Genomic DNA, 27,806 nt, shown 5'->3' on the forward strand with positions numbered 1-27,806 from the left:
GCCCTGGTGCCTGGTGGATAGTTAAAATTCACACATTAAAAAAAAAAAACAGTAATTGTTCAATTATAAAAGGCAGTATAAATGCATATTTCTTCTCTTCCTTTTACTGAAAGAAAAAGCAATTGTATTAAAAGCACATATTACATATATTTTAAAGTCTCTCTCTCTCTTTCTCTCTCTCTTTCTCTCTCTCTCTCTCTCTCACACACACACACACAGTTGGGCCTCAATCTACAGAAACATAACATATTTGACAACAACAGGAGGTGATGGGGAAAAAGCCATATTGATGTAAGGCGACGACAACAGATGGCAACTGAATCCACAGGAACAAAATGAACAGAACCAGAAACGGGAAATTAAAATGTCAATGTAACAAACTATCCTTGTTCTCCTTTCTTTTCTCTTCTTTAATTTTTTTAAAATTCATTTTCATTTTATTTGAAAGGTAGAGACAGAGAGACCTTGCACCTACTGATCCATTCCCCAGATGCCCAGCAGGGCTGGGCCAGGCCAAAGCCAGGAACCCAGAACTCAACCTAGGTCTCCCATGTGGATGGCGGGGGCCTGAGTCCTGGACCTGTCAGCCGCTGCCTTGCCGGATGTGCATCACCAGGAGGCTGGATCAGAAACGGAGGTGCTGGAACTCCTTGATATCTGACTCCTCAAAGCCATTTCCAGTCAGCAGTGTGTGACCGGTGACTGCCCACACCTGAAGCCCCAGCTGACCTGTTGTCCAGAGTGCTCAAGGCCCAGGGAAGCCATGTGAGTGCCCAGGTGACAAACCCCACATAGCTGCTCCTAACCTTCAGCCTGCCTGTGTTCCCACAGCAGCACCAGCTGACCCCCATTCCCCTCCCACACGTGGCCTCTGCCAATACAGCCCTGGCTAAAACACTGGATAGGTGAAACCCAGAGTTCCTGGCCACACCAGGGGTAGAGCAAAGACCTCCCCTTGTCCCTGTCTTCACAGGTCACACCTGTGAAGGAAGGCTCATTCACCCTTCACAGGGACTGGGCACGCACTTAGTTACTGTAGCAGAAAGGGCCCAGGTTCGGCATCAGACAGACCAGAGTTCCAATCCCAATGACTCTCCTCCCTAATTGTGCCAGCTCTGGGCCTTCCTTTTCCAACCTGTAACTGGGTTATTCCCGCCCCTGCAGGTCTTTGGGAGAAAATGATATCCACAGGATCCCGGAAGTAGAGCTGTGGAAAACCAGGCAGGGTTGCCACTTTTGAGGCCAGAAAAGCTCCAGGAATTGTGCTTCTGCCCAGTGGAGGATCCACTTCAGCACGGACCCAAGGGAGAAGTCATTCTCCAGCCGAAATAAGCAGGGCTCAGAGCCCTTCGCTGCCCTCCCAATTTCTGGATAAAATAAACCCCAAGTCCCCAGGTAAGAGAAGAGTCCAGGAGCCCACACAGACAAAGACTGGTTCTTGCAAACAACCAGGAACCAGGAGAGGGGCCGGCGTGGGGCACAGCAGGTTAAGCCGCCACTTGTGACCCTGACATCCCATATCAGGGCGCAGGTTCAAGTCCTGGCTGCTCTGTTTCTGATCCAGCTTCCTACTACTTCACCTAGGAAATCAATGGAGGATGGCCCAAAACCTTGTGTCACATTTGGGGAGTGAACCAGCACATAAAAGATCTCTCCCTCTGCCTCTGTCACTCTGACTTTTGGATACATAAATAACTACATCAGTTTTTTGAAGGGAACAAGAAGAGGGCTCTCTGGGTACTCAGTTGGATGGGCACTAGCCCTGGACACAGCATGCTCAGGACACGCTGGGGAAATAGTCTGGCCATTCCTCAGCAGCTTAAACACTGAGTTACCATGGGGCCCCTGTGAAGGGGTCGAGAGGCCCCCTCTGGGCAGTGATTAGGGTCAGATAACGTCATAGAGGAGGAGCCCTATGATTCAATCCCAGTGGCTTCACAAGAAGGGAGAGAGAAACTGGAGGAAACACACACACACACACTCCCTGTCTCTCTCCATGTGATGCCCAGCACCACCTCAGACTCTGCCAGCAAAAAGCCAGCACCAGATGCGGCCCCTGGACCTTGGACCAGAACTATCAGCCAGAATCAACATCTTTGCTCAACAACATACTCAGTCTGCGGCATTGTGTTATTTGCAAGAGACAATGGACCGAGACGCCAGACCAGACAGAAGATAGCCCACGGTGTGGGTGCTGTGTGCAGAGGCGGCTCCAGGGGCCCAAGGCAGACCCAGCACCAATGCACCCCAATGGCAGTGCAGGGGAACAGCCCCTCCCCCTGTTGTTTAAGAGTGGGGGGTCGCAAAAGGGGGGACAAGCCAGGCCAAATTCAGCCCCTGAATATATGTTTCCTGCAGCCACACTGTACTGCAGAAATTCAGAAACTTTGACTTCTCTTGAAAAACCAGGAGACATGGCCGTTCAGCCCTGCGCCGTGCTCACAGCAACGGCTGTGAGGCAGCGGAGGCCTCCTGTACCGCCGCGTCTCTGCTCATGGGGCCCGGGCTTTCCCCCTTCCTTCCCTTCTTCTGCGTGGGTTCTCCTCCCCAACTTCCTGCACTGGAAATTGATCTCCTTAATATGCAGCCTTCTTCTTTCCCGATATAAATTTCCATCCCAGTGTTGATATTTAGTGCTTTTATTACAAGTATTTTTAAAGTTCCACTGTAATTTCTTCTATGACCCATGAATTATTTAAGAGATTTCTTTTTCATTTCCAAATAATGAGGATGTTTATTTGGGGGGGTCATTAATTTCCAATTTGGAGGCGTGGTGGGTGGGGGCAGGCCCTGCATCCAAACCATTCTCTGAATCTTCATGAGATTTGCACTTAATTAATGGATTTTTATAAGGGCTGCATACGCGCTTGGGAAAAAGGAGTAACCTCCACTTGTCAGAGCAAAATGTATCTTCGTTCATTATATCAAGCTTGTTATATGTGCAATTCAGGGCTCCCTTATCTTTGCTGATTTTGGGGGGGCTGCTTAATCCAATACTAATTGGAAAGAACGGCTGAATTCTCCGCAGAATTATATATATATGTCCATTGCTCAATTTCTATCAAAGCGCGCATCAGATACACGGCGGCGGCTTTGCAAAATGAATGCCTCTTCGGAGTGGCCCCGGCGTCCCGGGGAAATGAACCTTTTCTCATTAGGCACTGACCCACCTTCCCCCAGCGGCGGCTGCCAGCCTGAAGTCTGTTGAGCCGGAGATTGATGTCCCATTGTGGCTCGTGGCTCGCCTCCGGCTGCCTGCCTTTCAGCATTCACACTTTCACTTCCATCTTTTCTCGCCTCTGCGCCTTTCGTCTGCAGCTGGTTACGCTCCTGTCTTGTTGATCTGACACGACAACCTCTGGCTTGTGTGGCTTTCATCCGCTGACACTGACTCTGCTTTCTGATCATGTGGACTTGTTTCCACGTCATATTCTACTATCTCAATTTCTCTCCCGTTTTCCTTTTCCTCCTTTCTAACTTTTCTTATTTTTTAAACAATGACGCCCTTTTCTCAAAGGCATCTCTCACAGAGGTGCTGGCAGCCCTGGCCCTGGCTGAGGCCTAGGGAGAGGAGGAGAGGAGGACACGTGCACACACAGGCACACAGAGACGCATGTGTGTGCACACCAGCTCGGAATCAGGACGTCAGTTGCAGTTCAGCCTCGGCAAGGATGTTTGCTTCTCTTCAGGGTCCTGGGTGGGACAGGCACTGCTGTGTCCCACGTGGACCCAGAATTCCCAGCTACTGCACTGGTGAGCAGAACCCCGATCATGTGCCATCCCAGTGTCAGCTCTGAGCAGAGGAGCTGACAGGAGCCATCCCCTAGGTCGAGGCTGGCGCCGGATTTTTCTTTTTTGCACAGGCCCACCATAACACTCTGGCCCCCACATGGTGTTGCCTATTCTAGGGGGCATGGGAGACGCAGCACCTGGTACAAAGAAGCAAAGCAACGCTGCATACTTGGCCCCAGCCGCATCTCTGTATTCAATGACGATGGCAGGCAGGTGCACCAGTCTCCCTGTGCCCTGCACCGAGCCTTCCTTTTGCCCTAGAGACCCACCTTACAGGTCAGAGGTAGTATGGCAGTACTTGGTAGTCATCAGTATATTACTGTCACCTGATGGCCCTGGGACTTCACACCCTCCCTGGAGTCCTTCTGAGAACTGGCCTTCACTACCAAGCGGGACAGGCCCTAGAATTAAACATGCTCTGAAGAAACAAATACTGGAGGAAACCCGGAGCCCAGAGAAGTCACCGAGGCCAGAAACAACTCAGAAGGACCCGGAGGGTGGTGCTCTGCTTTGGGTGTGGTTGGAGGCCTGATCTTCAGAGTGGCAATTTTGAGGCTGTGGCATCTTTAAGAGGCGGGGCCCATAGGAAATCATAGGTCACTGGGGGCAACACCCCTCCACCCCCACTGGGAGGAATTAGTGCAGCTCTCATGGGTCCTTGGTTAGTCCTCATGAGAAGACTGTTCTGGAAGAAGGGAGACTGGCCTCTCCCTGGTCTCTGGTGCCTGTGACATCTCCCAGCTCTCCCACGCTCTCCCTGGGCCATGAGGCCTCACTGGAGCCCAAACAGATGGTGCTGCCCAACCTCGGACTTCCCGCCTCCAGATCCGTGAGCTGAAGACACCTCTCTTCCTTACACTAGCAAGCCTCGGGTGTTTGTTATAGAATGGAAGACGGACCACAGCACGGGTCCCCCGCCTCTGTCCAGGAACCTGGAGACTTGGCTCCTTGGGTGGTTATTTCTAGAAGATGATTGGGCAGAGCCGGACCCTGGATTGATAAATCTCCATGTATATGTAATATCCAGAACAGGCAAATCCAGACGGGCAGGAAGTGCTCAGGGTGGCCAGGGAAGGGAACTTCCTGGAGGGAAGAGGAGCGGGGAATGACTGGTTCATGGGCACAGGGTTTTCATCTGGGGATGATGAGAATGTTCTGGAATGCACAGAGACAATGGCTGCACAGCCTGCCCCAGGTTACACCCTTTTAAGTGGCTTCGGTTGTGACTGTTAGAGGAATTATAGTCAATTTAGTTGTAAAAGGCCAGAAGCAGCAACTCCCATGCTTTCAGGAGCTCCAAGAGGACACAGGAACCCATGCAGCCTTGAACCTCTGGGCACAGCCCCTCCCCTGCTCAGGGAGCCCACAGCCCTCTCTGCCTGCTCTCCTACAACAGCCCTTGATGATACCAAGAATACAGGGACGTCTACTGTGGCTTACAGGAAGACAAAGCACGGTGATGAAGGGTGGAGATGACTGGGGCTGTGGGAAGGCAGCCTGTGACGCCCACCCCCACCCCACCAGGGCCGCACCAGAGAGCAAGGCCAGCCAGATGCCACCAAGGTGCTGATTTCTCATGGAAGGCTAGAAATCCACCTGTGGACACACACTCATAGCAGCTCCATTCATGTGAAAAGAACAGAACCTACTACAGCGTCCAACACGGCCCGTGGCTGGTGGCTGCTGTGGTCCTCTCAGCACAAGGTCCCGGGGTGCACAGGGGAGACGCTGTTGCAGGTGCTCCACACCCCTAGTGCCACAGCTTCCGTGTGTCCCCCAAGAGCCCACGTGCTGCAGACTTAATCCCTGGAGCCCCCACGTGAGTGACACTGGAGGTTGGGGCTTTCTGGAGGTCAATCAGATTCAGTAAGGTAGTGGGGGAAGGGCTTTCTAAGAGGAAGCCTCACCCCAGCTGGCAGCTGGCAGCTGGCTTTGCCCGTGCTGGCCTCCGCCCTGCTGGCTTGCAGCACGATGCACTCACCAGATGCTAAGCAGATGCTGGTGTCACGCTCTAGGACCTCCAGCCTCCAGCACTGTAAGTCAGAAAACCCTCTACTCTTTGTATGTTACCCGGCCTCGGGTGCTCTGTGACAGCAATAAAAAACGGATAGGACATCTGCCTTCCAGAACTACTCAGTTAACACCTGCCTGATGGGCCAGGCAGTCACCGGCCTCAGCCACCTCTGGCCTGGACCCTGGATCATTGTGCACTGTGCCTGCCGATGACGCAGGGGACAAACTGATCTTGGCCAAAGTCTGCCCCACCCTGACCCCAGCAAATAGCTACTAAACAGATGTACTGTGGACAGCAACCCACGGAAAGCAGCTAGAGGGGCCCAAACCTTAGGAATCCTTTAAGGAAGCCACTCTTTTCCTATAAAATGGACCCAGCAGCAAGCAGGACAGGGAAGGGCCAGCTTAAACGTCTGTGCACTGTGCTCCTCCAAGGGCGAGTGGAGGAGCTGGGATGGGAAATGCATCCTAGTGATGAGGATGCAGGTGGGGCTTTCCCCTGTGGCTACCACTAAAACATGTCATTACTGAGGATGCACCGGCCATGCACGGGTTCCTACAAGTAAGACGAGGCTTAATCGTCCCAACAGCTTCCCAGGGGGAAACCCATGATCTTTTGAGGTGGGGAAACAGAGGCACGGAGAGGTACAGAGGAAGAAGCCAGGATCTAAACCAGGTAGCCGGATCCCAGAATCTGAAACAGGTATCTGGATCTCAAAGACAGAATTCTGAGGCCAGCATACCCTTATCCTGTCCTCGAAGCCAGAACACTGTCTCTTTGAGGCCTGGCTAGTGCTTCTCACCAGTTCTGACCAGCTTCCTGAACTCACCCCAACTAGGACAACATCAGTTGTTCATGCCTTGTACCTCTCCAGGGTGCCAACAGTGGTTAATCCTTGTGGTTGACTCTTCCCCAGTCCACGCTACTCAGGGGGCAAAGAACAGATTGTGCCCGTGTCCATCACAGGGCTGGCACAGAGATGCTCATAAACACTGGGCAAGTGATAGAGTTGATAAATGATTGAATGGATGGATGAGGGGATGGGTGGGTGAATGATGAGCGAATGGATGGATGGGTGGGTGGATGGGTGAATGAATGGAGGGGGGAAGAAGGGAGGGAGAGAGGGAGGGAGAGAGATGGGATGGGTGGATGGATGATATGATGGGAGGAAAGAAGGAAGGAAGGATGGGTAGATGGGTGATGGAATGGACTGAGGAGTGGGTGATGGGATGGCAGACAGATGGATGGATGATGGAAGGATAAATGGGTGGATCCTGACACTGGGGAGTGAGGCCTTCACATCCCTGGCTGAACCAGGCAACAAGTCAGAGATGGAGGCTGTGGCCGTGCCATTTGCCCCATCACCACCTAGGCATTTTAGGAGTAGAATTGGCCAGGCTTGACCACAGATCCGCTGGGGAGGAGGAAGGAGCTGAAAGCAATGATCCAGATCTACGGACTCAAAGCTTCCCGTCAGGGACTAGCAGTGCAGAAGGAACCCCCAGGGCCGGGAGGGGGACCCATACGCCCGGCTCCACAGCGCCTGCATTTGAGTCTCTCCCAGAACGTGGAACCCACTATGGTTCTGAGTACCACAGCAGGCCATCACCAGAGCCTGAGGAGGAAGAAGGGCCACTCAAAGGCTCAGAAGTGGGACTTGATTTGGGCCCATGGGTGTCTGACCTGAGACCACAGCCCTAGGGCCACCTGGTTAAAACCACCAAGAAAGGCTCAGGGTGTAGAGTTGGGGCTGGGGAGAGGGGTCAGGGCTGGAGCTGCAGGCGCAGCCTCTGTGCCTGATAGCAGATGGCACTCAGATCACCTCACTATATCTCCCCTCCACCAAGGAGTTCAAATCCTTCCCACCACTCACCCTGGATCTGCCCACTTCCTGTCCCCTCTCCCAAGAGCAACCAATCGGGTCCTGGCTCAGAAGCAGCTGGCAAAGCTCCTCATCTCGCCCCCTTTCAAAGCACAGCCAGTGGAAAGACCCCTCTGTCCCCCTGGAGCCAACCCTTGGTCACTGATGGCCCTCAGTGGAGGCACAGAGGCCACTTTTGATGCCCCACCCACCCACCCTGGCGTCATCACACACAGGGAGCAGATGGCTTTGCAGAAGCAGGGTTGGGACCAGGCTGCCATGGTGTGAGTGACACAGGGTCCTTCACCTGTGACCTCACTGGGCCCCTTCGCGTAGATGCTACGGAGCCCAGGTGTTGGCTGCAGCCACTCACCAGTTCCCTTCACTGTCCCCCAGCGCCTCCTGCAGCCTGGCCTTGGCCAGCGTGGTGAGCTGCTCTCTCAAGCAGTCCTTCCACCTCCACAATGACCTGGAGAGTCTTGTTCTGAGCCTGTGGCCTCAGCTAAGGCCCACAGGGAACAAGACTTGACCAGAGACAGGCCTGACACACATGGGTCTCAGCGAATGGCATGGTCTCTCCCAGTACTTCCTGCCTGAAGGAGGACATGGTGTGTCTGCTCTGTGCGTGCGTGTGTGTGTGTGTGTGTAATGAGCAAGAGAGATACTCTGTGCACCAACTACAGGTAAGCTTTTCCTAGGAGTCTGGAACTCCATTATCAACCAGGGCAGACAGGAGCAGAATGCGTGGGGGGCTGTAGGAAAGAGGGCCTTCGTCCATCCCACACGGAACGGGTACGGTGCCACCAACTCACTTCTGCAGGAACGTTCCCATGGTTATCAGGCCTTCTAATCTTTCTGAAAAAACTGGAAAACTGGAAATTGAGTTTCCTTGTGAAACCTCCTGATTTTTAAACGTACACTCTAAAAATTGTTGAAGCCATGGTGTAGAGCAAAATAGAGCATTTGGGAGGGGGAGGGGTGCAGGGACACAGCCCATGACTCTGTTTCTGACCCAGCTTCCTGCGGACATGTGCCTCAGGAGACAGCAGATCAAGGCCCCTGCCACCCTCTTGGGAGACCTGGATGGAGTTCCTGGCTCCTGGCTTCAGTCTGGCCCAGCCCCAGCTATATTGCAGGCATCTGAGGAGTGAACCAGTGGATGGAAAATATCTCTCTCCCCCTACTCTCACGTCTCTTTCTTTCAAATAAAGTGAAAATAAATAAATTAAAACCATCTCTAAATCATGAGATTGAAGCCAGGCCAGAGCAGGGACCCAGCCAGCCAAGGCCGAACAGGGCTTCCATCCCCCACGCTGTTTTCCCAGCCTTCTGCTTAGGGCCGTCACCACCCTTGTGGGCAGTCACAAAATCCCAGGCACTGAGGACACCAAGGATGGGGGGCTCAGGCCCCGGAAGTCCCTGTCACCGAGGTGTCTATGCGACACCTAAGGCAGTCCTCTTCTGCGTGTGAGGACCCCATGGCTGTTCCCAGTCCAAGGTCCCGGGACAGATCCAAGCCCGCTTTTATCCCAGTGGTGACAATCGCCAAGAATGTAAGTCGCTCCTGGGACACTGCCCAGAGCAGAGGAACACAGTCCTGTGACCCCACCCCTGAGCGAGGGGAGTTTTGGATACGAGGAGTGGGATCAACCTCTTGCTGCTCAAGTTGTCGGGGCCTGGGGAACGTCTGGCGTGCTGGTGTCCGGCACACCAGGGGCCTTGGGAAGCAAACCCTTGACCTTGGCACAGAGCACCAGGCATTGTCGCCGCCATGAGGTCTGTCCACCCCAGCTGCGTGCCGCTCTGGTGTTGCCACGGGCTGGGGCCATTTCCAAGGGTCCGGGGCTATCCCCCAGCCCATCTGCCCGTGGCCATGTCGGGCCTGGACAGAGTCGCCCCAGCTGCCCCTGCTAATGGTCCACAGATGGCCTTGGTGCTAGCCTCCAAGAAAAACAGCAGCCGCCAGTTTCTGCTCACAGAAGAAACTGAACCGCTGGACGGTCTCTCACAGCGTTCCCGAAATGAAAATAAAAACCCTCTGAAGTCCATTTCAACTCCGAGGCAGCTCCAGCCACAGCCAACAGGCTCGGTCCCAGCCGCCGCCTGAGCACTGTGGGCCCGAGTGAAGGTCCCTGGCACTGAAGCCACCAAATGACACCCCCCATCCCCCCACACATAGCAGAGTTGGCCCCTCCAGGCCCCGGGGCTGCCTGGCCCATACACAGCTTCCAGAAACATTGAATCCGCTGCCAAGCTTGCAAATGAAGAGGTTCCACATAAAATCTTGACTTCCAGCTTTTCTGGAAAACCCCAGAGGTCCTCCTGCCATCAGCCACCTCCACGTCCAGCTATGCCCCCCACAGCCAGCCCACTCTGCCTTCACCGCCTGGCTGGCTGCCGCAGCTGTTCCCATCTAAGACCCCTGCCCCTTGTGGATGTATGACTCCCATCCCCACCCCCTGCCCAGGCAAGGCTGCAGGGACACGAGCTCCGGCCCATGGGGACTCTGACCTTCCAGGGTGCCTGTGTCACCCAGCTCTGGCCTCCTGGGTCTGGGTGCTGGGGCTCAGGTCCCCATGCCCTCTGCATACAGTGCAGCCTGAGACTGCCCATAGCTGTGGCTCCAGGCTGGGTGGGCAGGTGGAGCAGGCGGTCAGGCCCTTGTTTCTAACCTGAGCCACTGACCTGAACCATGTGCACTGAACTTTGGGTCAACTCAGCCTGAGTCCTGCCCTGCCCCATGGCCCGCTGGGGGCCTGGATCCTTCCTCTTGCTGGTCCAGGCCAAACCAGCCTGTCCCCCTGACTCCTTTACCTGCCAACTGCCAAGTCCACTGGTTCCTCCTCCAAGCCTGGGCACCCCAAGCCTGGCCCCAGCTTCTGCCACGCGAACTGTCAAAAGGCTTTGGAGAAAGAGGTTGAATTCAGGTCCTTGTGGCACACCCCAGAGGCCCCGCGGTTGGCCAGAGAAAGCCTGGAAGCCAGGGCGGGGCTTCTCCCAGCTGGGCATCTGCAGATGCACTCAAACAGGTGCCCAGAGAGCTCTGGACAGGAGCCTGGAAGCAAAGTCCAGACGCTCAGGGACTCGCCAGCAGGGGAGGTGATTCCTGCAAGCGTGGCCTTGGTGGGCCTGCCGGGCCGGGGCGGAGAGCTGGGCTGTGGGCTGCGCTCCCTGCTCCTCCCTAATTCTGCATGGGAAGGTGGTTCTGCTCAGTGGACAGTGGGCCCCTCTGACCCACATGGGGACTGCATGGCAGGCTCTTCACACGTCCCTGCTCTACCACTGTTGGTCACGAAGATGGCCACTCCGTCCCCACAGCCACCCTGGTTCGGGCCCACAGCAGCCGCCGCCTCCCAGTCCCTGCCTGGTCTCCAGTCCTCTTCCTCGGAAACCAGGACATGCTTGCACAGCAGGTAGAGGCCCCTGCTGCGTCTACCCAGGGCCCCACAGGCCCCAGAGCCTGGTCCTGTGCCCTGTGCCTGTCATGGATGCCAGCATGAATTGCATAAATGAGTAAGGAACAAGGGGGATGGCTTCGTATCCAGAGCACACTGGGGTCCACAAGGTCCCATCTCAACAGTATCCCCAGGGCGGAGGTGTAGTCATGGCGCTGCAGCTCTGGGGTTCATTTCCGAAGGCTAGACCTGTGCTACAGCCTGGAGGCGTCCAGACCCCTTGTCCCGGGCAGGCTTGCAGCACACAATCCCAGACAGAGATGAAGTGGTTAAACGTTAGAAAGTGTAGTGTCTAGAAGAAGCTCTAAGCTCCTGGCTTCAGATGGGCACAGCTCCAGTCATTGCCACCATCTGGGGAGTGAACCAGCAGATGGAAAACCCCTCTCTTTCTCTCTCTGCCTCTGCCGCTCTGTAACTCTGCCTTCCAAATAAAATCAATCTTAAAAATAAATAAATAAATAAAAATGAAAAGGAAGTGTGATCTCTCAGCCCTGGAAGGCAAGAGCCAGCATCTGCTGGGCCCTCCCAACTGGAGCTGCTGTGTGTCATCAGCCTTAACCTCAGGGTCTGGATCCCAGCTCCAAGGAAGCAGAGGCCCAGAGGAAGATGGTGAGCTGACCAGGTGTAGGGCCCAGTGCAAGATGCAAACACAAGGTCGCTTTGTGCAGAGAGGGACTCGGGCTCCGAGATGGGATGAAAGCAAGCAAGCAGAGCGCCCTTCATGCCCACAAAGCCAGCCCTGCTCGGGAGGCACGAAACAGGACCAGGAAAGGCCCACAGCCACCTGCCGTCCCATGGGACTTGGGGCCGCAGTGGAGTCTGCAGCCCAGGAGTGCAGGAGCAGGGACGCCCAGGCAGCGTTCAGACCGTGCTCCCCGGGAAACGCTCCAACACCCGCAGGGAGCGAGGCTGCTCTAGGGATGAGGACTGGAGCCGGGCTTGCTGGGCAGCTCCGTCCACGCCTCCTTTTCATGGATATTTAGGCAGCAAGTGTGTGCCAGAAACGCTGCGCAATGCTGGGAATTCCACTGCAAGCAGCGGGCTCTCCCCGAAGCGAACGTGACCTGGAGATGTGGCCGCGCTCACCCTGTCTGCATCCAGGAAGCGGAGCTCCAAGCACAGGTGCACAGCAGGCCCTAGGTGACCCAAAGCAGCTGGCCTTCGGGCAGGGTCTGAAATCGCTGGGGTCTGAAACCCCCCAGGTCTCACCACTCCAGGCTCTGGGAGGGGGTCAACAGCAGGGCTCTTCCCTGGAAACAGACAGTCCTAGGTTCTAGGGCTCCTTTCCCATACAGGAGTCATAGGAGTCAGCTTCCATGATGTCTCTACAATTTACTGGCTGTGTAGGCACAGGCGCCTCGGTTTTCTCACCTGTAAAGTGGGCACAAGTAGTGGCAAGAATCCCACGAGATGGTGACCCAATGTCACCACAGGTAAATGCTCCACACGCTGTGTACTCTCCCCTCCCAGTGACTCGCATCTGTAGTAGGACAGCATGACTCCCTGGCCTTGGTGGGCCTACCACCTGAGCTGACTCGGCTCCCTGGGGACAAGAGAGGGCTCGTGCACAGACTTGGGTGTGGAAAGATGGGCTTTGGCACAACAAGCGCTCACAAAGTTGCACCAGAACGGGGTAGCCTGGGGGGAAGGCCTGTATTCAACAGGGCAGAAAGTCAACATCTGAAACAGATAAAAGGCGTCTCCCAATGCAGGGGACCCCAAAGAGCAACAGGCAAGGGACTCAGGTGGGCAGAGGAGACGTACCACGTCGCCAAACACGGGAAGATCGCTCCTGTTCACCACAATCAAAGCAGCACAAATGCAAGCACAGAGCAGTGCGGCTTCCCTGCCGGAGAAACATCAACCGGCAGAGCCCCGGGTGCCGCGGTGGGAACCGGGCCAGCTCGGCTCGAGTGGTGAGTGCTCTAAGCGCCCACACCGCGAAATATATTCAGCCACTCAGCAAGGACTCCCTGACGGCTGCTGAGAGCCAGGGCTCCAGGGCGGGCCGGCTGCGGGGTCGCCAACAGGTACTGAGTCACAGAAAGTGAACCCGAGGCCAATCCTGAATTCCAAGAAACAGCTGCACCAGGGCAGGGGTGCTGAGGCCACCTTGGGGCAGTTGCTGTGGGCGTGGCAGCTGCCAGTGCCCAGGAGCAGTGCACATCCCACCCTGCACATACTCAGGTCCCGGCTTCCACTCGCCCCGTGGCGGGTCTGGGGGCCCTCCCCAAAGTGCCAGGCTGGGGAAAGAGAAACGTGGACACACAACGTCCACAGAACCCCTTGGCTGCCCACTGTCTCCCACAGCCCCCTTCCCACAGAATACATGCCAGTGCATCCTACAGCCTGCTCACCTTGGGGGGGGCTGGCTTCTGGGGCCCTTGTCCCCCACCCCAGGTGTCTGGAAGCCAAATGGGGCTGGGCCTATGGCCAGCACCTTCTGAGCCAGGGCAGCATGGAGCAGTGAAAGGGAGCCAGCTGTGATGTCACTTCTGCACTTAACCTTGGGCCACGTGGAGGTGACCCCAGCCTCAGGGCTCCTGCATGCACTGTTCCAGGGCTAGACCTTCCCATTCTTCAGGCTGCAGGTGCAACTGTCGCCACCCCTGGCCTAGAGGGTCTCCTTCCCCTCCCCCCACACACCACTCCCACCCTCATCTATTTCACCTGCTCATGAGATTCTCCACTGTGTCTCCCAGGCTGGCCCATGACTTTCAGGGCGCAGGCTCCTGATCCGGTTCAACCACTGCCTGCCCAGCACCACTCCAGTCCCAGCCATGTGGTAGGCACACCATAGGAAGGTGTGAATGAATGAATGAATGAATGAGAATGCTCCCAGGGCCTAGGCAGGGTGCCCCCGGGAGCCTCTGTCTCCCACCTGAGAAGTGCAGCGGTGACTGCTCTGTGCCTCCCACATTTTGGGGACAGGGTTACGATCGGGTAGCACTGAGCCCTCTGTGGTGCCGGGGCTCCTGGTCCCTTCTCAGCCCAGATCAGCTCCACCCATCTCTCCCCAAGCCCAGTTTCCAGGCCACTCCTCTGCCACAGTCCAGGCCAGACTCCTGCAAATCCCGTGCAGTCCTGCAAGCTCGCACCAGCTGCTGGACCCCATGGAGGTGCTGCCACTGACTCCCCGCCCAGAGCCCCCGTCAGCCTCGGGCTCGGCTCCCACACCCAAGCCCAGGGACCAGGGGGCCGAGCCAGGTGCTCTGGGAGAGACACTGCGACTCCAGGACCCAGCCCCAGGTCTCCACGTGTGCATGGATGAGGGCGAGACTAAGGGAGCAGGAGGGAGAGAGCCAGATGCCACATTTCCACCTAATTGTATGACCTTTTCCCAGCTCAGTGCTCCTCCAGGGCCAAGTGCACAGCACTGCTTCGGATTAATTTCAAAGAGAAATGGGTCAAGGAAAATTGGAAATTTTTATAGAAGACACTTCAGGCTTGGGGCCGGCTGCGGTGTTTGCCGAGCTGCCGAGAATTCGGAGAGGAAGTGGGGTCTGTGGTCAGAGCCTTGGACTCTGGGCCCCAGGCCAGACTTGGAGCCAGGCAGAGCTTTCTATCCCCTCAGATATCCCCGGAGCTGTCCTGCAGTGGCGATGCTGGGGCCAGGCCTGACCCCCTGCTGTCCAGGGACCCCCCCACGTCAAAAAGCCTGCATCTTTTTCACAGTCATCCATGGGAGCTCTGGGGGCAGGGAGGGAGCCTCCTGTGGGTCAGCGGGATCCTGAGAAGGCCCAGCTGCTCCACCCTGCCACGCCGGCTCCCACACCCGAGATACACGCGTCACAGACATGCATTGTTGCCCTGGAGACAGCTCATCTCTGCCAGAAGCTGGTGTCTGCTGTGCTGGGGACTCGCACAGAGTGGCCCATCGAGGCTGTGGCCGACACAAGGCCCCGGTGCATGCCCGCGAGCAAATTGCAGCTTTGTCCCAGGGCTGTGCACCATCCGGTTCCCGCCAGCCACCGGCCAAGTCTTTGGGGGACATTCACAATGTAAATGGAAAGGAAGGCAGGTAGGCATCCATTCTCACTGTCTGTGGCAAAGAAAGGACAAGGAACCTCAGGGGCCTGGAAGAACCCTCTGACCTGCCCCAACCAATGCCATAAGGATGGATCACAGCAAGTAGGAGCAGGCATCTGCTCAGGACAATAGGGGCATAGTCTCATCACCAGGACAACAATGGAAAGCCCAGGGGGTCCTGAAGAGCCAATGGGTGGGGCAGCCAGGCAGAGGTGCGCCACGCACACCTACCCCTATACTACAATGCCCCACCCCATGATGCCCACATCTGTTGCTCTCCTTCCCTCCCCTTTCCCCGAACCACAGGCCTGTCTCTGAAAACTGTCCCTTGTACCTGAGTTGGGGCCACAGGCAAGCCAGGGCCAAGGCCACGTCATCCTCTATTCATAGTGCTCCCCCAAATACCAGGTTCTTCCCAGGCCCCGATCCCTTGCTCAGCTCCATCCCTGATCCAGAGGGAGGCAGAGGGGCAGCCTGGGAGGGCCCCAGGGACAGCCAAGGGGCAGAGGAAAACTGAGGACCCGAGGCAATGGGGCAGATGCCAGCCACAGCCTGCACTAGGGGAAGCACACCCCAGCTTCTTCCTGTGTATACGGTGGAACGGGTGGGCCCGAGTTCTTGCCTTGGCTGCAAGTTATAGCTCTGTCCATGGGTAGGAAGTGCCCACGGGGCAGGGCTCCCCAGTCCCAGGCCCCATCCATGCCACGAGCCACCGGGGCCGGGGAGTTGGGTACCTCCCAGTCGGCCCACAGCTCTGGCCAAGTCTGACCCCAGACAACTCCAGGCCTCAGAGATTGTGAAGCCCGGCTGTCCCGCGCTGCCCTGGTCTCCCTCTTCCCGGCGTGCAGCCACGTCAGCACCCTGGCATCTCCCACAGCCATCCCAGAGCCCGGGCCACAGCAGGACAGGAGAGCCGTGGCCTCTGCCAAGGGTGCGCTCAGCTCGGAAACACGCCTCCCGGCACTGGGCCCAGCTGCCTCAGGTTTCACAACTTAGGGCTTCTCCTTGGGTTTCCTTGGGTCCCCAGGCTGCAGGCACAGCCCAGGGGTGAAATGAAGAGGAGGAAAAGAGAGGGCCCCGGGGGCGGAGTAGCAAGGTGCAGCATGGTGAGCTGGCGACAGCCGGCTCAGCAGAGCAGCGGCCGCATCCGGGTTTCCTGACAGTCCTGGGGCCGCCCCAGGGGACTCCTGAGTTGGAGGCACAGACAGACAAGGTCTGGCACACAGAGCATGGCCGCCAGGGGTTCGGGCTGCTCAGGACCCCCGGGTGGGAGGTTTAGACGAGTCGGCTGAGTCACACACCACCCTCCCCCAGATCCCCAGGGTGCGACCTCATATGGGAAACACGACTTGGCAGACGTGGCCGAGGGAGAGGAGGCAGTGATGTGACCACAGAGGCAGAGATCACAGCAAGGAGGCCACAGCAAAGGGAGGACAGCAGCCCCCAGGAGCCTGGAGAGGCGAGGAACGGGTCTCCCCTAGCGCCCGCAGACAGCACCCTGATGCCAGCCCCTTCGGACGCTGTGCTGTGTGAAGCTACTCTGCTCGTGGTGACTTGTCCCAGCAGCCACGGAAAGAGAAGACGGGCATCCCTGGCTCCCACCCCCACCGTGGCACAGGAGGCCTGGTGATCTGCCTGTCACCGCATTGTCATGCCCACCTCCCCGCCCTGTGGCCTGCTAGGCCACTTCTCCGGTCTCCCTCGCATTGCCAACAGAACAGGCCCACTACAACACAGAACTCTGGTGCCTCCCAAAAATCCTCGGCCGCTGAAAATCCCAGCCGCCCTGGGCCATTCGAACCCACGCTGTCCCCTCCAAGCCCCCAGTGCCCACCTCTGCATGCCTCCCATGAGCTCCCCTGGTGGCAGCTGTGGGATTCCTGCCCAGCTCAAGGCTACAGTAACAGGGCTTCGGGGTGAGAAGGGCTGGCTGCGGGCCACCAGGTGGAGACCTAGCAGCTGGCCAAGCTCAGCCACGCGGAGGTGCCCCATCCTCCCTTCCTCCCTCTCTCTCTCTCCCAGACTATCCTTGGCAGAGGCACAGCAGCTCCCAAGGTGCCGTGCCTCCCCAGCCCATCAGAGAGGACACTGCAACCAGACAGCAGCGGGCAGAGGCTTGGCACGGGCTGCTCCCGAGGAGGTGGCAGCCAAGGTCATGAGCACAGTTGTCTGACCTCTCTTCTTTGAGCCCAGGGCAGCGTGCACAGCGGGGCCTGTGAGAAGGGCAGCCCCGCAGCCGGTCCCTGGACGGGAACCACCCTCTGCTCCACGGCCACGCCATGGGGAACCTCAGGAGTGCCGCTGGAGGAGAGGGGCAGAAAGCAAAGATTGGGCCCACTGAGGCCATGAGTTGCCAGGACCATATGGTGCTTTTCGGAAATTCAGAGGCACATTTTCAAATCAGGAGGGTTCTTTCCAACCAGGTCGCTCATCTGCTGGAGCTGTGCACTGCCACCTTCGCGCTGCTGTTTGCCCTTCAGCGGAGATGTATTCCCTGTCACCCAGGTTTACACTGAAAGTAGGGATTTGGAAGCCCGGCCAGAGGCGGACACAATTTCCTTTTCCTTCTGTCCTCACTGGCATTACCTGCTGGGCCAGGAGAAATGGTGAGTTTGCGCTCTTGGCCCTGCAGATGGCGCTGTGCAGCACGTGACCTGGGGATCTCTGCCTTGCTGGGTGTGGGCCACTGCCTGCTGAAGCTGGAGGCAGTCACTGCTCCACAATCGCCTCACAGATGTATGCCCAGGTCCTCTGCACAGCCAGCGTCATGGGGAACGTCCATGTCACCTCCTGTAACCAGCTGGCTGGCAGCCCCCACAGACCCAGGTCCTGATCCCTAGAACCTAGGACTGGTACCCTAGGAGGCCAACTAAAGGACTTTGCAGGTGTGACTGGATCAAGGATCTCCAGGTAGGGGATTAACCTGGGTTATCCCAATGAGTCCTGAATGCAACCACGTGCATCCCTACAAGGGGGAGGCCAAGGGAGACCAACACTTACAAAATAAAAGGAGGCGGGGCCGGCATTGTACACAGCCCTAAAATGCCAACATCCTACATCAGAGCACCTGTTAGAGTCCCAGCTGCACCACTTCTGATCCAGCTCCCTGCTGATGCACCTGAAATGGCAGCAGAAAATGGCCTGCGTGCTTGGGCCCCTGCCACCCGTGTGGAAGACTCAGATGGAGTTCTCGGCTCCTGGCTTCCCCCCGGCCCAGCCCTGGATGCTGCGGCCATTTGGGAAGTGAACCAGAGGGTGGAAGACCTCTCTCTCTGTTTCTCTCTCACCCTCTCTGCTTCTCTCTCTGTGTGTGTATGTATGTGTCACTCTTTTTTCAAATAAAGAATTAATAAGTATGAGAGAGAGAGAGAGAGAGAGAGAGAGAGAGAGAGAGAAGGGGGCACGTGATCACAGAGGCAGAGATTGGAGGGATGTGGCTACAAGGAGCACAGGCAGCCCCCCACCCCAGCACAAGCATGGCCAGGAACAGTCTCCCTGGAGCCCCTCTGGGAGTAAGCCCTGTCACACCTTCACTCCAGCCCGGCCATGCTGCTTTTGGATTCTTGCTCTAGAACGCTGAGACAATAAGTTCCTGCTGTGCAAGTACCCAGTTATAACAGCCAAAGGAAATGAACGCAGAGTCCTAGGATGTGGCCAGCTCTGCCTCCTCAATAACGCCAGACAGGAACGAGACGGGAGCATGGGTCCAGAAGTCAGAGCTGGTCCTGCTTACACCCAATGCATACACATACACGAATATGCATGCACACATGTATGCACATAAACATGCACACCACACACATGCACTTATACACACATGCACACAAGTGCATGCACATATAACACATGCGCACACGCCTATACATGTGTAAACATATGCACACATATGTGCTCACATGCATGCCCACATACATGTGTGCATACATGTGCATGCATACTTATAAACATGTACGTGTGCGCGCACACACGAATACAGATGTACACACACACCCCAGAGGGGCCACTATCACACAGCTCCCCATCTCCCAATGTAGTTGTAGGGTCAGCAGGGGCACTCAGGCACCTGTCACCTGAGAGAGGCCCATCCCAGAGTGACACCTTGCCCCAAAAGGCCGCCCTGGCACCCTGGCCTCCAAGCTCTGTGTCTTGTCTTGGCTTCCAGGCCCCTGGCGTGGCCAGTGAAGAGAGGAGTGTGTCCTCTACTCTTCAAACCCACTTGCGGACGGTGCCTTGGGGGTACTGCACTCAGTGCCTCTTGCCTGCCTCAGCCAGAGCCACACAGGCAGAACTGGGCTCTCATCAGACTTCCCGGGAGAAAGGACCCTTAAGGTCTTGGTCTGTCTCGTGGTGCTGTAACAGAGGACCTGAGGCTGGGAACACTGCACAGGACAACCAATCATGTGTGGCTCACAGTCCTGGTGACTGGAGGATCCACAGAGCAGGGTACCGGTGTCCCTGCAAGGAACCCCCAGACGCGTCTCATGTGGTGAAGCAGCAGCAAAGGACACAGCCGTGCACAGAAGGGACCATGTTCATGGGGCGACCTCACTCGACAACCACCTGCACCTGAGAGCAAAACGAAACTCACTCTTGTGAGACCTACCCACTCCCCTTGGTCATGAGGGTGGAGGCCCCCAGACCTAACCACCTCCCCTCCTACCAGGCCCCAGCACACCAGTGCTGCCACACTGGGGACTCAGCTCCCCACAAAAGAGCCTTCGGGGACCCACAGCACTCAGCTTGCACACACATGCATGTACACACACACGCAGAAAACCCCTGACCTGATGTCCCGGGGTCCTGAGCCCAACGGGCTGTGTCCCTTGGCTATGTCCAAGGACGTGGCTTTGACATGTCCCTTAGCTTCTATTCCAGACCCCCGACAAGGCCCAAGCCGACAGCAAGCTAAACACTCTGAGTTCACCACAAGCCCTGGGCCCAGCCCAGCACAAACTGCGTCTGGACCCTCTCCAGCCTGAGACTTGACCTCAGCACTGAGCCATGCGGAACCAGCAGGCACATCCAGAGGGAAACCAGCTCTCTGAGGACAGAACTCACCCACGCAGGGTCATTCTGACACCAGGGTGAGGGGTCTTGGCCCCAGACCCCGCGGCCCATGGCCACACCCACACCCACAGCCTGGGCTCTCAGCTGGAGACCCTGGGCTCCCAGCCCAGCCTCAGCCAGGATGGGCTCAACTCCTGTCCCACCCCACCCTCCAGGCGGGCTTCACTTCACCCCTGTTCTACGCAGCTGGCCTCACTCGGCACCTGCCACGGCCCTTAGTTTCCGGGCTCATTCCGAGTTGGGAATCCCTTCTCTCTGTCCTGGGTTCTGAGCTTGCGTTAAAGTTATGTGGACTGGGGCTGGGGTGTGGAGGGCCAGTTCAATGGAAGATACCAGAACATCAGCAGAAGGCCAGAGAACCGGGCCAGGCAGCCAGTCGCAGAGGAAGAGCTGCTATGTTCAGTCAGATAAGCACCATATGGAATCTGGGATCAGAGGCACAGCCAAGGGCACCTGGCCAGCTCCACTGTGCAGGCTCCTCTCCCCCTGCCTGAGAGGAGGCCCCCAGCATCACCCTGAGTCTTCTAGGAGAAGCTGGTCCAGAAATATCCAGTACTACGCAGACAGCGGCCAGGTCCTGAGCTCTCTGACCCAGGACTTCTCGAAGCCCATGGGACAGGTGGGAAAGCAGAGGCCTCCACTTACCCAAGGAGGTTCCCGGACCAACTTTCCTCCTGCCCTCCAAGGCTACTCTCCATCCCGCCCGCTGCAGAGAAGGCTGGGAATGAGGCATGGGAGTTGGCAGCTAAGCCTGGGGGAGGCCTGGCAGGCAGGGCCCCGTGGGCCAGCCATTGGCAGCTGGACCGTCACCAGGGACGAAGGGGCCACTGGAAGTATCGATCGGCTTCCTGCACTGTTTCCTGAAATTAGAATGGTGCCCTGCCAGGCTACACCCAATTGATCTGTCAATCTGGGGAGTGGACAGTCCTAAAATAAATGAACAGGACTGCACGGGAGAAGTGGGAGTATCTGGGGACGGCGCAGCGCTGGGTGGCTGGCCCAGTCGGGGGCCCCGGAACACTTGCTACAATCACGCCAATGCACCTGAGCCAAGACCCCCGGCCTCCATGCCTGGCTGCCCCCAGCCAGGGGTCCACAGCCCGAGGCTGAGCCTGCAGCCACCCATTCACTAGCAAGGCCAGGGGACCTCAGCCATGTACCAGGACCCTGGGAAGCACAAGCTGCAGGGACATGGCCAGCCGCCAAGCCTGGCTGCAATAGAGCACTGGGGAGGTCTGGGCTGGCGCAGTGGCCCATCATCGCCCTGGCCACCCAGCACTCCCCCATCCTTGTTGCTCTCAGCTTGGTTGCAAGTTGAAAGAGACAGCACCATAAGGCTCTGTGCAGAGGCTGCTGGGGCTGCCAGGAGCGCCTGCCCCCGGGACCGCTATGAGCACATCCCCCGTGGCTCTGGAGGGCACTCTCAGGGCTGTCACCCTCCAGCAGCCAGGGGAGGGCCTGTCCGCCAAAGACATGGCACTCTGGGCCTCCCTCGCTCCTCCCTCCACCATGGCCAGCTGGCAGCAGGAAGTGACCTTAAACAGCCTGCACTTCTTACTCTGGGATCCCCAGACTGGCACCCCCCACCATGCCATGTGGTCAACCAGACAGCCGGGGACACATCCAGGGCTCCCACACAGCCCGCCCGCCGTCAGTGGCCTCACCTGTGTCCGGGGCCTGTGGTCCCCCCAGAGGTGGGGGCCTGGGAGTGGGCGGCCGGCGATACACCACGTGCACGCGGCCCTGCTCAGCTTCCTGCGCCGCCAGACCCTTCTCCAGGGGCTCGATGAAGAACTCCTCCTCCTCCATCCGGATCAGACCAGCCTGCAGGGGCAAAGGGGAGGTGTTCAAATGCCCAGCATGCAACAGACCCGGGAGGGGCCGTGGGAGGCAGTGCTGCCCGGCCGAGGACCCCATCCAGCACCACGGCCCAAGCGCAGCTGGAACCCTGGACCACCTCCCCTCCTCAGACTCCACTTCAGCAGCCAGGCCCACTGCAGAAAGGGCTCTTCCTGGTCACCCCACCCTGTACCCCAACTCTTTCTCCTTTCAGAAAAGTCGCTGGAAGGAGTTCAAGATCAGCAGCAGGCTTGGGTCTGGCCCATCACAAGTGGGCCAAGGGCCAGCTCCTCCTCCAGCAGCCCTAAGTCCAAGACCAAGGTCAGAATGACCAGCGGCTGGGGGCTGTGTCTGCCCACAGACATGCTCCTAGGGGGCCTGCTCTGAATCCAGTGCTCTCCACAAGGATGGAACGCCACGTTCCAGAAATGAAATTCCAGCTTTCCTTGGAAAATGCAGGTTTGACCACAGTGTGTGCCACACGCCACCTGGCACGGCCACCTTAGATAAATGGGGGTCCCTGCCCATGTCAATCCTTCCATCCGTGTCAGTCACCCTCCAAGACTAGCTGCAGCCCTCCCTTGCTGCAAACACCTCATCCGGACTCAACAAGCCCCCAGACCCACACCATGCACCAGTCTGTGGGCTCCAGCAATTGGCTGGACCCCACTGTGCCCGGTGTGGGAGCCCCTGCTCAGCCATGGGGTAAACTCTGTTCTCCCTGAAATGCTTGGAACTGTCCCCTGGGCCACCCTGCTGTCACTGCCTGGCCTTCCTGTCCCGTAACGCTTCCAACTCCCACACGTTCAGCTTGCGGTCCGCTGTCCATAAACCAAAGCCCACTCCGTGTCCAACCTACAGAGTGCTTCCTCCAGGTGCCGCTTTTCCACCCACACGGGGTGGCCAAGGCTTGGATTAGCTGCTCAGACGTAACAATCATGTGATGTCATGTCAGGGACCAGATTTCCAGATTCTCTGGGAAAACCAGGAAAGCCGGTGTGCCTGCTGCCTGTGGGACCCTCCAGCTCAGCCAGCCCTGGCCAGGCATCCATCAAGCAGGCAGTCCCTCCCCGCCAATCCCCAACAACTCCCGTCCGGACGCCCCCAGCCTCCGGCACATCCTCATCGTCACCCTGACTCGGGGAGGGGGAGCAGTGGCTGTAGGGGCTGCCTTCTTTGTCTGCGACCCCCAGCATGCCCTGGGGGTCCTGTCCTGTGCTCAGCTGGGAGGACCAAGGTGCAGCAGGCCGTCCCCCGGGGCCTGCCCAGCGTCTGCCATCAACGTCACATCCAGCTTGGCATGCCTTGGTTCAGCTGGTGCCCTCGGGGAAGCGATCTGTTCCTGGGTGATTTGAACAACCTACTAGGAAGGGACAGTGCAGCAGTAAGCAGGGGCTGGCAGAAGCGCAGGATCTTAGGGGGACACAGGGAGTCTTAGGTCCACTTAAAACCTGCCCCAACCCTCGGCAATGGCCTGGCCGAGAGCCAGCCAGCCAGTGTGCTCCGCAGAGGGGACCCAGGGTGTGACCACAGCTGAGGGGTGGAGCTCTGGGAATACCAAGGGCATAGTCCTGAGAGGCTCAGCAAACTGGGGGAAGCCCGGGGCAGGGCAGTGGGCAACCTGCCAGGCTCCTGGGCAGAGAGAGCCACCCCCTGCCTCTGCTCAGACACCTGCTGGCGGCCGCGGGGAGAATGGACAGGGGACACACATGAGGCCAGGTGCCCAGGAGGCAGGTGACAGGGCCCGGAGAAAGCACTGGGCCAGAGCCACGGAAGTCGAGGACGAGGAGTTAGCAGAGTCTGCCCAGCTGCAGGTCCGATGCAGGCAGGGGGAGACGGCAGAGCCCAGGAGGACGTCCAGGTCTGTGGCTGGCTAAAAAACAACCCATCCCCAAGGTGATCCAGGTCCTGATTCCTGTTTGGTGGTGAAGGGAAGCCTGGGGGGTGGGGGAGGTAAAAGGGTCTTTGCAGGTGCATTAAGTCAAGGCTCTGGAGCTGGGGAGATGACCCGGATTACCAGGGCAGGCGTCAATGCGATCGCATCCCAAAGGCAGGCATCCGACACACACATGACACACACTACCTAGGAGGCAGAGGTGGGATGCAGCCCCCAGGGATTGGTGCAGCCCCCAGGGACTGGTGCAGCCCTCAGGGAGTGTGAGAGGCGTGGAGCTCATTCTTCCCTGCAGCCCGGCCCAGCCACACCGACTTCAGCCAGGGGGTGCTGATTTCAGACTCCGGCCTCCAGCAGGGGGCAGCGTACCAGACAGGCGCGTGGAGCAGGGCGCAATCTCTGAGAGGCGCAGGAAGAAGAACAAGGGCAGTAGTCCCGCAAACACACTCTGGGTGCAAGGCATCGTCCTGGACTTCTGGGAGGGGCTCAGGAGGCGGGGGGGGGGGGGGGGGAGGAAAGGCAGCAGGAAGGAGGGCAATGAGGTCACGGGGCTGTGGGGGAGGGGCCGGTGGGAGCCCTGCAGCCCCCACACTTGTGACTCATCCCAGGAGTCCCAGGCCCAGCCAGGCCTGGCGGGGAGTCAGCACATGCCTGCAGGATGAGTGAACGGATGACCCCCAAACAGCCGGACATGTGCCCAGAGAGACGCAGACGGGAAGCGAGGGAGCCAAGGAGTCCCTGTCCACAGGGTGGGCGTGTTCAGCTCGGGGAGGAGTTCCTCCCAACTGGCTGTCCTGGACATCTCCACCGTGTGTGGTTTGGGGGGAGTCTGGCGTCTCAAACCAGCCCTATTAATAGAACTCACTCAGGAGTGTATGGGGATTAACCCCTGTGGGGCAGCAGTCGGCGGGCTGTCTGGGTTCCCGGGACCTCAGGCCAAGTGCCAAAGCTCCCAGGCCTCCAACTCCTAGCCTGGAAACAGGGTCAGTTGTTCTCCCCTCATGGAGCACACATGCCTAGGTCCCACTTAGAACCAGGGCACAAGGGGCTGGCACTGTGGTGTAGTGGGTAAAGCCACCACCTGCAATGCTGGCACCCCACATGGGCACCAGTTCGAGTTCTGGCTGCCCCACTTCTCATCCAGCTCCCTGGTAATGCACCTGGGAAAGCAGTGGAAGATGGCCCAAGTCCTTGGGCCCCTACACCCACATGGGAGATCCAGAAGAAGCTCCTGGTTCCTGGTTCCTGGCTCCTGGCTCCTGGCTCCCGATCAGCCCAGCCCCGGCCATTGAGGCCATTTGGGGAGTGAACCAGTGGATGGAAGACCTCTCTCTCTGGCTCTCCTCATTCTGTAGCTCCACCTTTCAAATAAATAAATAAATCTTAAAACAAAACAAAGAAAGAACCAGGGCACATGTCCTTGGTGACCCTAGATCCAGGTAAGGATCTATCCTGCTTGCTTTCTGAGCTGAACCCCAGGGGAGAAGGCCTGTGGGGACTCATGGGGTCTCACAATGAGCCCAGCCCCTCCTGCAAGGGTGCATGTCTGTGGGCCTGACCAGGCCTCTCTGGAGCAGGACATTGGGGCAGCAAGGCCCAGCAGGGCAGCCCCCTCTTCTGAAGGGACCCTTGCCCCCAAAGGTGATTTTGGGGGGCCCACCAAGAAGGCCACTGCCACCTCTGTGAAGAGAACCCCTCTCTGGCAGGAGCAGCCCCAGGACATAGTGTGGGGTCTCCCTGTGTTGTCCTCCCTGCTGGCCTCCTGGAGGAAGGTCTCTGGGCTGACCAGAGGCCACTGGAGCTGCTCAGCACAGCCCTGAGCCTTGCCACAATCAGGACCCCAGAGCCCAGGCTGCCTGGCAGGAGGCCTTCCCCAGTGCCTACCTCAAGGGCATGCTGAGATTACCCAGGGGCTTGAGGCCAGCTTCCTGGGCTTCCTCAAACCACCAGGACTTCTAAGTTGCTGTATCTTCAACAGTATGTCGGCACGGTCTTCACCAGCATCAATCCATTACTGTTGACTGAGGGTGGGTGATCATACAGAGGGCAGTAGATGACCACTGTAAGACCAATGGCTAACCATATAAGCACCAGTGGTGGCCCAGTCCAACACCAATGGCTGCCACACCACGGCCAATGGCTGATCATCAATGGCTGACCATGCTAAAACCAACCAATGCAACCCCAACACCACCAGCTGACCATTCTTTGTAACCACATCAGCTGACCTGGGCCCAAGACCACCAGCCAGGGCAGCACTAGAGGAAGGGCTCTCCAGGAAGCAGGCAACATTCACTAATAACACACCTGATTTCCCAACATTTTAGTATGCACGCCAGGAATGATCGGTTTGAAGAACTGCGGAAGAAAGTTGACAAGATGACACAGTGTGAGCTCCATTTCACTGAGTTTTTTCCAGGACTTTGATTTTCCTGCGGCCACTGGCAAGTGTATCTGTTTTTACATGTCATTTTCATTAATCAGAATCAGCGTTCTTTCCCCACCCAATAAATACTAAGGAAATCCCTGTAGTGCACTGGTCTGATGAGCGCTTGACTGGGAGCCAGCGGGTGGGTGGCTGGCTGTCCAACCCTACAGCTGTCCAGCCCAGCGTCCAGCACACGAGCTATGCCCCAACCCTGGCTCTCGCTACGATCCCCTTCTCTCTTAACATTCCTGACCGAAAGCCAAATCCAGCCAGGTTCTCCCCTGTGGGATGGAGGGAGGCTCAGAGGCAGGGCTCTGTCCCCACCCTTGGGTGCCACCACAGGAGCCCAGAGCCTGGCAGCAGCTTGGTCATCAACTCAGACCTGGTAAAATACAGAAAATGCCCGCCCCGCCTCTTCCTGCCTTTCTGCCTGCTCCTTTGCTGTTTGTTTATGGTGAAGAAGTCCCCAGAAATGGAAACTAAAAGTTAACAATCCCTAAGACTCCAAAGGCGGAGCAGCTCTCAGCTGTTATTTCGCATGTGAAGGCGTATCAGTTACGGAAGGATAGATGGCGCCCACACGCAGGTCTCCAGCCAGCTCCTCTCTTTGGAGAAGAGAGCACTGGGGGCTCCAGGCATGACGAGACTGAGCCATGAGCAGAACTGGAAGCCAGGCTGCCTGACCCTGTGTCCCATGCTCATCCTCTCTGCCTGTGCCGGGCTCAGTACTGGGTGTCCCTCTGTGCAGGCTCAGTACTGGGTGTCCCTCTGTGCAGGCTCAGTACTGGGTGTCCCTCTGTGCTGGGCTCAGTACTGGGTGTCCCTCTGTGCCGGGCTCAGTACTGAGTGTCCTCTGTGCCGGGCTCAGTACTGGGTGTCCCTCTGTGCAGGCTCAGTACTGAGTGTCCTCTGTGCAGGCTCAGTACTGGGTGTCCCTCTGTGCTGGGCTCAGTACTGGGTGTCCCTCTGTGCTGGGCTCAGTACTGGGTGTCCCTCTGTGCAGGCTCAGTACTGGGTGTCCCTCTGTGCAGGCTCAGTACTGGGTGTCCCTCTGTGCTGGGCTCAGTACTGGGTGTCCCTCTGTACCGGGCTCAGTACTGAGTGTCCTCTGTGCCGTGCTCAGTACTGGGTGTCCCTCTGTGCAGGCTCAGTACTGAGTGTCCTCTGTGCAGGCTCAGTACTGGGTGTCCCTCTGTGCTGGGCTCAGTACTGGGTGTCCCTCTGTGCTGGGCTCAGTACTGGGTGTCCCTCTGTGCAGGCTCAGTACTGGGTGTCCCTCTGTGCTGGGCTCAGTACTGGGTGTCCCTCTGTGCAGGCTCAGTACTGGGTGTCCCTCTGTGCAGGCTCAGTACTGGGTGTCCCTCTGTGCAGGCTCAGTACTGGGTGTCCCTCTGTGCAGGCTCAGTACTGGGTGTCCCTCTGTGCCG

The 27,806-nt window shown here is 57.8% G+C and overlaps 1 protein-coding gene across 3 annotated transcripts in view; it reads right to left on the reverse strand.

The window, feature by feature from the left end:
• Positions 1–27,806, reverse strand: part of ADAMTS2 (ADAM metallopeptidase with thrombospondin type 1 motif 2) — a 234,129-nt gene that overhangs the window by 137,322 nt on the left and 69,001 nt on the right. For all 3 annotated transcript variants that reach the window (XM_062188545.1, XM_062188544.1, XM_062188543.1), the window contains exon 3: positions 21,883–22,042. In XM_062188545.1, coding sequence (XP_062044529.1) covers positions 21,883–22,042 — 160 coding nt within the window. The remainder of the gene's footprint in view (positions 1–21,882; positions 22,043–27,806) is intronic.

Source organism: Lepus europaeus, chromosome 4 (genome assembly GCF_033115175.1).
Source record: "Lepus europaeus isolate LE1 chromosome 4, mLepTim1.pri, whole genome shotgun sequence".
NCBI lineage: Eukaryota > Metazoa > Chordata > Mammalia > Lagomorpha > Leporidae > Lepus > Lepus europaeus.